Below are 11678 nucleotides of genomic sequence, written 5' to 3'. Positions count from 1 at the left end.
CTTCTGGACCACTGCCATGTCAGCAGTCTTTCCCATTATTGTGGTTTTGAAGAACAAGAGAAAACAGGAATTTATACTGTAGGGATGGACATTTAATGAAACTCAAAAGTAAATATTCTAATATTTTGAAATACTGGATTTATGACTTTCATTAGCTGTAAACTCTAATCATCAAAATTAAAACAAAAAAACTTTTGAAATATTTTACTTTACATGTAATGAATCTAGAATATATGAAAGTTTCACTTTTTGAAATAAGTTACAAAATGTAACTTTTTAATGATGTTCTAATTTTTTGAGATGCACCTGTATTTATGTGTGTGTGTACATGACGAGTTCAGATGCAAAACCAGCTAAAAGCCATCTCGGTCAAAAATGAGATAATGATACTGAGTGAATGTTCTTGACACATATTATACGTCCATCAAATACTTTTACTTCAAACTCGCTAAATTCCAGCCTCAGCCCAATCAGAAGTACCAGTACCTACATAGAAACCAATACAAAGTAGCCAGAAAGAAATGCTCATTTTAAAGAAATACGTCAGATGGATTTAGAGGTGTCAGACCCTTTGGGCTGTTCTTGTCTGTGTTTTCCCTCATGTATGCCCTTATTTGGACTTTCCGTTTCCGTTTCCAATTTGTTACGTCTTTGTTTCAGTGTCTTGCCCTGATTGGTTCCCTTTTTGTATATAAGTTTGGTTGTGTCTGGTCTGTTTGTCGGCGATTACATTGTCATTCTGTTTACGTTCGTTCTCGTTGGTGCTGTTTTGGATTACCCCTGGAATTGACTCTATGCACGATCACTTCCGCGTTTGGTCTCAGTCCGCTCAGTTACATCCGGTGCAGCACCGGAAGCCGTTTTCGCTATTGGTTATAACTGTGTGAAACTGGAGCAGGAGAAGATACTTACATACTTTACTCGCTGTTTACAAGAGCTTCCCTGCATAAATGTAAATGACGTTAATCGTATCGTGAGGCAATCAGCTCAGCAGTGAGAAAGGGAAGGGCTTCAAATGATATATTTAGAGTTACATCGACAATTTTGAGGGCGAGTATTGTCATGCTATAAGTTAATGTTATACGAATATCGATTCTAGCCATCTTCGTTTCTCACAGTTTATGTCTTTGCATGTATGTATGTATGTATGTATGTATGTATGTATGTATTTATTTATTTATATATCTATCTAGTTACATTTTATGTACATTGCATCTTATGTGATTTTTTTTTATTAATATACATTATGGATTTTACTTTATGAACGTTACTAACTATAAATAATATCTCAGTTTTTAGTAAGGCTCAGGTGACAGGAGCGATCTGCGTGAGGGCGACATGTTTCAGGTCGATGAGGAAGTCAGAGAAGCCGCATAGTTTGGGAGTAGGAGGACACAATCAAGACTTTAGCTAAGCAAAGTTAAGGTTTTAAATAGAGATGCACCGATCGACTTGTGTTGTGCCAGATGTTGCTTGTGCAGCCACATCAGAACTGTTTTGTGTCTCCGTGCAACACAGCGTTTCGTTACTGAATAAATCCACGCTTTTTAACGAATCAAATGAGTCAGTGATTCAGTAATCCATTCATAAAGGCAGTTGTTGCCTCGTTTCTGAATGAATCAGCTGTTTGAACGAATCTGTTGAACTCACGTATTTAAACAGCCTTTTGCTGCCACCTACTGGTTTGGTTTCAATTTATTTTCATTTTACTGCCTACAGGTGTAGAAAACACACACACACACCAAAATAATAATAATAATAAAAAACGAACACAAATAATCATTTAATATTGTATTTACACAACATCACCGTACATGAAAAGTTTAACACTGCATCAAAGTTATTTATATTTGCATTTCTGCATTATAAATGTTCAGTTATATTTATGTTTACATTACTGCATTGCATCTGTTCAAAATTATATATAGTTACATGTTTACAGTATTGTATTGAAACTATTTATTATATTTAAAAGTTTACATTCCTGCAGTGCAGACAACATTGTATAAAATATACGTTTATATTATTTATTACGAAAATAAATCTAAAGTCATCAATCTTCAACAAATGTTTTCCTGTCTCTAATCCTTTGCCCAGGCTTTCACTAATGGGCCATTCTGGTAATTACTATAATGTATAACTATATAATACTATATTGTAATACTTAAATTATAAATCGCTGTCAAATTAATCTTATGAAAGAGTTTTGCCGCTAGTATATTTCGCTATAGAATGCGCTATGCGGAAGTAAATGGGCTGGCCGAGATTCTACCGGAAATACGTCAGCAGCGTTCGTGCATAGAGTCTATTCCCTATTGTTCTTGTCCGTTTATGCCTTTACGTGGAGTTTATAATAAAACATTCTTGCATTGGACTTTCTCGTCTGCTCCTCGTCACTCGCACACCACGACAATCGTGACAAGAGGCTTTTGCATCTGAACTCTACATATATATATATATATATATATACACACACAGTGCCCTCCACTAATATTGGCTCCCTTGGTAAATATGAGCAAAGGTGGCTGTGAAAATAAATCTGCATTGTTTATCCTTTTGATCTTTCACTCAATTTCACATAATTCTAACCAATCGCTGAAGTAAAACAATTAAAAGTTGGGGAGTTAATCTCATAATGAAATAAACGTTTTTCGCTAATGCATGTTGGCCACGATTATTGGCACCCTTAGAAATTCTTATGAGTAAAATATCTCTGAAGTATATTTCCATTCATATTTACATTTGTAGCACACCAGGATGACTAGGAGCATGAAATTGTACAGCCATAACTTCCTGTTTCACAGGGTTATAAATATGAGGAACACAAAGGCCAAACTTCCCTTATCATCCATCACAAGGAGTAAAACCAAATAACATAGTTCTGATGTGCAGAACAAGATCGTTGAGCTTCACAAAATAGAAAGTGGCTGTAAGAAAAGAGCTAAAGCATTGAAAATGCCCATTTCCACCATCAGGACAATAATTAAAAAGTTCTAATAACCTAAAAATGTTACAAATCTTCCTGGAAGAGCACGTGTATCTATCTAGTTCTAATACACACTGAGGAGGAGAGTTTGAGTGGCCAAAGACTCTCCAAGGATCAGAGCTGGAGAATTGCAGAGATTAGTTGAGTCTTGTGGTCAGAAAACCTAAAAAAATATATATATCAAACGGCCCCTACATCACCACATGTTGTTCGGGAGGGTTTGAAGAAAAATTCTCCTCGCTCATCCAAAAACAAACTCCAGCATATTCAGTTTCAGACATGACTGAAACTTCAAATGGCACTGGCTTCTGTGGTCAGATGAAACTAAGAAACAAGCTTTTTGGCAGCAAACACTCAAGATAGGTTTGGTGCGAACATGGATAAAAAAGTAGCCCATGTCCACGGTTAAATACACTGATGGATCTTTTACGAGGTCCTGGACATCTTGTTCAGATACATGGCATCATGGACTCTTTAAAATACCAACAGATATAAAAAAAAATTTAAACACCTGACTGCCTCTATTAGAAATCTTATAATGCACCATGTTTTGATCTTCCATCAGGACAATGATCCAAAACAAACATCACAATCACAAAAATGTGTCACTGAGCACAGAATAAAGCTTCTGCCACGGCCGTCTCAGTTCCCTGACCTGACCCCAATAGAAAATGAGTGGGGTGAACTGAAAAGAAGAAGCACCAACATGGAGCTGTGAATCTGAATGATCTGGAGAGATTCTGTATGAGAGAATGGTCTCTGATCTCTTGTCAGGTGTTTTCCAAACTCATCACGCAGTGTAGGAGAGACTCAAAGCTGTTATCTTGGGAAAAGGATGTTGCAATAATTGGCTGCCAATAATTGTGGTCAACATGAACTAGAGAAAACATTTATTTCACAATGAGATTTTTGCCCCACTCTCGATTGTTTTACTTAAGTGATAGATTAGAATTATGTGAATTTTTTTAATGAAAGATCAAAAGGATAAACAATGCACATTTATTTTCACAGCCGCCTTAGCTCATATTTACCACGGGTGCCAATACTAGTGGAGGGCACTGTATATATATATATATATATATATATATATATATGTGTAAGTCAGAAATTACATTTTTTGAGAATTATCTGGAAAATTGAAGAAGCTCCTGGTAAAAAATTTCTCATTCATTCATATTCGAAAAAGACAATTTGTTGAATTTGAGCCTCATTTGTTTTATGGGGCAGTTTACAGTAATAATGAGAGTAATGCACTGGCGTTTGAGAGGAATCTCATATTTCATGAGAATGTTGTTTTTCTCCATCAAATGACACCATTCAGCTTAGAGGTTCATTTCTGTGTCTATGAAAACCTAAACATTACATTCTCAGTAAACTCTTAGATATCATTCAAAAGTTCGCCTGCCTATCCAGTCTTGTTGGTAATGGTAAACAAACTTAGCTTGCAATCCCCACCGCATTGCGGTACTACATAGAGGGAGAATAACAGAAATAGAGGAGGAGCTGGGGAGGTGGAGGGATGCTGGAAAAATTGACACTGGGACAGTGCGATGAGTGCTGACTATATAAGCTTGTAATGATGATTGACAGGCCTGAATGATTAGGCTCCTCCCAAACCTACGTTTGGGACTTTATTCATGAGCAGATTTCGGTCTTTCTGCTAAGTCATTGGGTTGTCAGCAAAACAAACAGTAAACATCCTCAGTTAATAAGACGCTTCAGTTGAGCTGTGATTTCTTTCATCTTATTCCACGGTCTGAATACTGGGTTCTGATTGTCTGGCAGGTATGCAGAAAAAACGTTTAATGCACAGGTAGTTCCAAATCAGTTTAATCACCGCACTGTGTTAATACGCTGCTTTAGTTGATGCACACACACACACACACACACACAGAGAGAGAGGTCGGAAATCACAGATTGCCCTGCACACACGTATAGAGTTGCTGCCAACAATTCTCTGTGTTTTTTGTCAATAAAATAGCCTAGATACTAGATTGATACATTATATTCCTCAGCAACGAGGTGGTAAAATTGCAGTTTTCTATGCCTCCACATCATGCATTTAAAATCCTTTAATGCGCAGCAAACCATTGATTATCCCTTATATACTGAAGCGAGAAACAACACAAGGGTCATACAGTTCCAGTCTCATTAGTAGTTAATTGTTTTTTAATGTCATGCCATAATTTCAAATCTGTTTGATCCATTTATGCTGTGAGCTGTGTGAACAGTGATACGTCTGGAGGTTGATGTTACTGTAAACCAGTAAAGCTCATTTGATGAGAGAATAAGCACCCGTCACGCCGCTGTCAAATCACGCCAACATTAGAAAACAATCAACTACGTCACAAAACACATCAGATTCACTGACCTACTGGACTCAAACATGATCCTTGTGTTGTTTCTCACTTCAGCATAAGAAATAAATCACAGATGAACTGAAGTGTCTTATGAACCGACGAGTGAACAATCAAGTGTAATTGTGTAAATAAACACATGATCAGGCTGCTATAAATCCTGAGTATAGATGCATCTCTCACAGCAGAATTTCAAACTCTAGAGCCACTAGAGCCTATAAAAAAAGGAGTGTGAGTGGAAAAACAAACATAACATAGAGATGACAAGCTTAGGATATGAATTAAACATGGTTTGTAACATTTTTGTGTTTGCCATTTTATTATTTTATAATAAAATCTAAATTAAATTTCATCAGGTCAGAACATTACATTTGCAGGGAAAATAACTGTTTAATTGTCAAATTGATTTGGGTTTGTGGATCCAGTACGTCAAGCAGAAGATGAACTGCAGCGTCACGGTCTGGACACACATCTCTTCATTCTCATCACATCTGCAGTCTGTTTCCTGTTCCTGTGCTGCTGGAGGATCAGCTGCTCAACACAGCCTGACATCACACACACGCGTCTGGTAGAAAAGTATGAAAACATGTTTGAAATCCTCCATCCATCTCTGTTGTTGCAGGATCTTCAGTTGTGATTAGGTTCACGCGTGTGTCCCGTGTCACTCGTCCGTCCGCTGTGTTTTGGCCTCTGGCGTCTCCGCTGTGTCTGCCGTCTCCTCTCCTCTCCTCTTCCTCAGGCCCTTCATCTTGCGCGTCTGCAGTTTGTCCAGGTTCTGCTTCTGCATGTGCAAGCGGCCGAATCTGGTGCCGAAGGCATCGTGGGAAATGTTCTTCTTCTTCTTGGGCTGCAGGTGAAACAGAAGCACACGATCACACATCAGCACTGACATCATGACTCAGGAATGTCCAGATGTTGTCTCAATTCAATCTGAAAACCTGAATATTTTAATCAAGTTCTCAGTTTAGGGCTCGAGAACATCAGTATCATTAACCTGACAGAAAAACAGCTCTGTGAGGTGAGGGACCTTGAACATTAAGCTCGTTCCTCTTTTTTTTTTAAACTGGAAGCAGAAAAAAAAATTGAAAATGGCTCCTTTTTCATGAACATTTAGAGCTGTGAAAACGTATTTGCCACCATCCTGATTTCCTCTGTTTTTATGTAGATTTTATTTCATACTAAATAGTCTTAGCTCTTCAAACAAAACACAACATGAAGAAAAAAATGAAGCTGTGAGTCCAAAAGCCTTTCCAATTGCTTTAATGCTTTCAAGATTGATGTTTTTCCTTTTAGCTTCTTCTTTCTTTCACCATTGGCGCAGTGTGTTAATATTCTGCTTTAAAAACTGTATTTTGTGTCTGCTCAGGTTGCCTTTATGTTAGAGTTTGTTATCATTTGTGAAACAATTCAGTATGAGGTATACATGAAATCAGGGTAACGTTCACTGTTCGGTGAGCTACAGCTATCTGTGTGTGTGTGTGTGTGTGGTACCTTCACTCCTCTGGGCTGTCTGTGAGCGGTCTTGTACAGGTCGTCTGAGGCCATGTGACTTCTCCTCATGACGAAGTCAAAGGAAGGCCCCATGTCCTCCAGCTCAATGCGGGGCGTGCGACAGCCAGACTTCTTCAGCAGCACTCTGTGAACACAAACACAGTGTCAGAAGGTGAGCGTCGCTCTCTGTGATCTGCAGCGATCTGACGGATTGTGTGTTTTACTTGTAGCTGCGCATGTAGATCTTGCCCTCCAGCGCCGTGAAGTGAAGCACGTGCTCCAGTCCGGCCAGACGCACCGCAGACACTCGGGGTCCACAGAAGAAATCTGACACACAAAGAGAAGAGAGAGCAGACGAGGTGTTATAGCAGACGCTCACATGCTGCTGCTCTGCGATCCAGCGTCTGATCATTTAGCATCAGCACACAGTATATACAATGTACACACACACTGCTGTTCTAAAGGTTGGGATCAGCACGATTTTTAAAGAAGTTTCCTCAGCTCATCAACGCTGCGTTTATTTGATCAAAAATCCAGAAAAAAAAAAACGAGAGAGACAGAAAAAAACAGTAATATTGTGACATATTATTTTAATGTACAATAAGCATTTTCTGTGTGAATATATTTAAAAACAGAATTTTATTTCTGTGATGCAAAGCTGAATTTTCAGTATCAATACTCCAAGATGTTTGTGTCTTTTTTTCTTCAGTCATAAAGAAATAACATTTTTTGAGGAAAATATTTCAGGACTGCTTTCCATATAGTGGACTGACATGGTGCCCATGAGTTCCAAAACGTAGTGAATGCAGCTTCAAAGGCCTCTAAATGATCCCAGCTGAGAAAGAAGGGTCTTATCTAGTCAAACGATTTCTATACTTTTTAACCTCGAACACTCGTCTTGTCTATAACGTCGCTGTTTTACCATTTGAGGTTAAAAAGTATATGAATTGTAATTTTTTTTAGAAAATAAATCGTTTTGCTAGATAAGACCCTTCCACTATGGCTGGGTTCGTTTAGAGCCTTTGAAGCTGCATTTAAACTACATTTTGGAAGTTCAAACTCACGGCCACCACAGAAATTCACTATATGGAGAGAAATCCTGAAATGTTTTCCTCAAAAAAATTGTATTTCTTCACAACTAAAGAAAGAAAGACATGACCATCTTGGATGACAAAGGGGTGAGTACATTATCTGTAACTTTGTGTTCTGGAAGTGAACTACTCCTTTAATATTTTGTTAAAACCTGTAATACTTTTTTTTTCTAAGTTAAAAAAAACAGCATTTATTTAAAATCTTTTGCAACAATATAAACTACCATTTAAAAGTTTCTCGTCTCTTTAAAAGAAATTAATACTTTTATTCAGCAAGGACTTGATAATTAATGATAAAACTAATAAATCAGCATATTAGAATGACTTCTGACAGATCATGTGACACTGAAGACTGAAGAAATGGCTGGTGAAAATTTAGCTTGACATCACTGGAATAAAATGACATTTTAAAATATATTTCAAAAAACATTATTTTAACATTATTTTAAACTGTAGTAATATTTCACAATATTACTGTCTGTATTTTTGATCAAGAAAATGCATCCTTAATGAGCAGACGAGAATTAAAAATCTTACTGATTCCAAACTTTTGACCAGCAGTGTGTGTGTATTATATATATATATATATATATATATATATATATATATATAATTATATTTAGTAATAAAATTCAGGTTTTTCAGTTTATCTTAATAAAACTTTAAAAGTCATTTGTGTTTATAATTTAGCACCAAACCAGCTACCACAGACATATTTATGCTGAAATAAAATAACACAAAATAAAAAATAAAACAAAGAGAAAAAAAAAAAAAAAAGTACTTAACATTAGGTTTTAAAATCTTTTGATTTGGTTTGGTTTTATCTTTGATTTAAAAAAAAAACAAAATGATGTGTCACTGGCTCAGTTCTCTGTTCCCATCTCTACAATGATGTTTGGAACGAGCAATGGAGGCTTGAGATGAGAGGAACTGAAATTAGGGACAAAAACCTGACAAATGTCTTGAGGTAATGAGCTATCCTGATCACTGAAGTCAGACGGTGTGTTTGTGAGGTAAATCACCTGTCAGCAGGTTCCTCAAGCGCTGATGCTCGCGGTCTGTCTCGAAAAGCTCCCCGGCGAACACTAACAGGGGTTTGGTGCCCTCGGGACACTTGTCCTTCTACACACACACACACACACACACACAAGTTCAGCTTAGACACGTCACACACAGACAGTAACGCTCATGAGTCATCACTGCGGCCGTACCTTCACGTCCTTCAGAGACACAAACTTCTCGATGCCCAGCTCAAACATGTCCAGCACGTGGAAGTCAAACATGCGTCCTGTGACCGACACAGACAAACGTCAACAGACACGCTTTGTTTAATGAAGAACACTGATATTTCACCTTTAACTAAACTCACGCACCAAATATGAGGTTGTTGGGCCTCTTCTTGTTGTGAGAGCCGAACAGAAACAAGGAACAGTCTGTTTTCTTGGAGAAGAACTCCTGAAGGAAAGCAAACACACGAGCGTTAAGCGCTGAGGACTCGATAGGAGGCTTCGTTACGGTGACGGTGATGAATCACGAGCTCACCAGCGCTGTGGAGTCCTCGAACGGCCGCACCATGTTCTTCCTGACAACGCAACAATTACACATTACAATCACAAAACACCTCAAACTCAAGCTGCTGCGGCGGAGCTCACACTTACTTCTTGTAGAGCACGGCGTTGGGCTTCTTCAGCGCGTACTGAGAACGACAGACAGACAGACAGATGAAGAAACACACATGCAGCGAACGACAGAACGTCTCATCACGACGGAGTCGCATCTCACCACGTCCTTCAGCGCCTGAGAGACCGTCTCACTGGTGTTTCCTCCTTTGATGATCATGCTGCTCTTCAGGCCTTCGATCAGCTTGGGCTCTCGGCTCTCCAGGAAGCGCTTGGAGCGCTTCGTCTTGGCTTTCCTGGGGGAAAAACACAGACAAAGAATCCGTCTAAAGAGTCAAGAGTGATGGATTCTCACACATTACATTGACTTCTGCTGTTTCTCCACTGATCTGTTGATGATGACGCATTTTTACAATTTTAAAAATGACTTCCACCACTAGTTTTGTCACCAAACTATGGTGAAGTAACGTTAGGTACACAAATGGGTTTATTTGACTATATATTAGTGAGCCCATCCCATAGGCTTCATTTGTTTGTCTTTCAAGTTCATTATTTTTTTAGGTTCTAATCTGACCTCTGACCCTTAAAAAAAACCCTCACCTCAGAGAAACAAGACTGGACTGATTAACAGGTCTTTCAAAGGTGTTTTATTATATTTGTGACGACGCCGGACTCACAAATACAGTCAAGCCTGTGTACGTACACTAGAACAGTTCTTCAGCTCATTTCCTCGACAGCAACATCGCATGGTAAGCTAATACCACAGAACTTTTTCTAAGACCCTTTAAATAGCTCAGTGTATCTCTATAGCATTATCACAGATGGTACTGATACAGTACTTGTATTTGTATCTGTTCTGGTGATGATGAGACCGAGCTGAAACACTGCAGATGTTGGTTTCACGTGTTCAGCTGATGAACTGACTAACACTTACAGCGACCAAACCATCTTACTAAACAGCAGACTAACTGAAGCAACGACAGTAAACGTCAAGTATTGCTGAAATTTACTTACACGATCCCGTCTAGATGTGTCATGGTGTTAGATCTGTATGCAGCGATGGAAACACGTGAAACTGCACACAGTGAAGCCGGAGAAACAACACCAGCTTCCCGGTAGAGCCCGGAAGTTTCAGAATAAAAGTCGCTAAAATTGTTTTCGTCTTCACATCACACAAAACGATACAACCACCGATCAATAATAGAGAGTTATATAGATCAGTGGATACAACACATTTTTCTTTTTCAGTTTAAAATAACCTATTTTTACTAGGAAACACGTTAATACACAGGAGTGAAAACTTTGCTTGTAAATCCATTTATTGACGCGTCGTTTAAGTGACTCATTCCTAAAGTCACTGGAATACTTTTATATGGCAAACTCTTTATTAAAAAAATAAATAAATAAATCTTTGAAACAAGCTGAAAATACACTTTAAAGGGATAGTTCACTCCAAAATAAAAATGACCCCAGACTGACTACAGGTAAGATTTTGCCAATGACTCCCTTCATATATGAACAGTACACAGCTATATTCATTAAAATAAATAAATAAATAAAATGTATTCTTCAACACAAAAGTCAGCCTAAGGGTGAGAAAATAGCTGGATGCAGATAAGACCAGAAGCCAGACCCATACAATTTTTATACGGCCTCACCCACAGGAAAAATAATACATATATATATATATATATATATATATATATATATATATATATATATATCTCATTATTGTGACGGGGGGCCTGCAGTATAGCACCAGGGCCCAGTGTGGTCTTAATGTGGCCCTGGACAAAATGTGCAGTGCTGGGGTACTTCCCAGCTAACACAGTTACGTCGTGACAACGTTACTGGACCGGACCATATTCGTCGCAGCGACGTACCAAATAACGTTCCAGCGACGTAACTTTGTGATTCCCATATTCGTCGTAGCGACGTTATTTCGTACGTCGCTGGAACGTGGTGAGTACGTCTCAGCGACCAAACTGCCACGTTGTGAGGACGTGACTCTAAAGGACCAGATTGGTCGCAGCGACGTCCCAAATAACGTACCAGCAACGTAACTTTGTGATTGGTGGCGACCTTACAGTGTTGCGTTGGTGGGACGTGACAAGTACGTCCCAACGACCAAACT

At 38.5% G+C, this 11678-nt stretch overlaps 1 protein-coding gene across 1 annotated transcript; it reads right to left on the bottom strand.

Annotated features, from left to right (window-relative positions):
* Positions 1–4462: 4462 nt before the first annotated feature.
* rpf2 (ribosome production factor 2 homolog) lies at positions 4463–10696 on the bottom strand. Its single transcript, XM_051092188.1, has 10 exons — positions 10559–10696; positions 9708–9840; positions 9584–9621; positions 9468–9507; positions 9299–9380; positions 9137–9213; positions 8948–9047; positions 7059–7161; positions 6835–6979; positions 4463–6190 (listed from the first exon to the last, which is right to left on the bottom strand). Exons 1-10 carry the CDS (start codon positions 10579–10581, stop codon positions 6005–6007), a joined length of 927 nt encoding a protein of 308 aa, XP_050948145.1. The 5' UTR covers positions 10582–10696; the 3' UTR covers positions 4463–6004.
* Positions 10697–11678: the final 982 nt, after the last annotated feature.

The sequence above is a fragment of the Labeo rohita genome, chromosome 20, assembly GCF_022985175.1.
Source record: "Labeo rohita strain BAU-BD-2019 chromosome 20, IGBB_LRoh.1.0, whole genome shotgun sequence".
Lineage (NCBI taxonomy): Eukaryota > Metazoa > Chordata > Actinopteri > Cypriniformes > Cyprinidae > Labeo > Labeo rohita.
The sequence above is the reverse complement of the archived record's forward strand: the minus strand, read 5'-3'. Positions and strand labels throughout refer to the sequence as shown.

What these genes read in the sequence shown, in the direction of transcription:
- rpf2 (XM_051092188.1), bottom strand. Translation starts at nt 10,581, where the DNA reads ATGACACATCTAGACGGGATCGT. An exon ending in AACGCCGTGCTCTACAAGAA is followed by an intron (nt 9,508 to 9,583) that starts GTAAGTGTGAGC and finishes TTGCGTTGTCAG; the next exon opens with GAAGAACATGGTGCGGCCGT. An exon ending in ATCTACATGCGCAGCTACAA is followed by an intron (nt 6,980 to 7,058) that starts GTAAAACACACA and finishes TTGTGTTCACAG; the next exon opens with AGTGCTGCTGAAGAAGTCTG.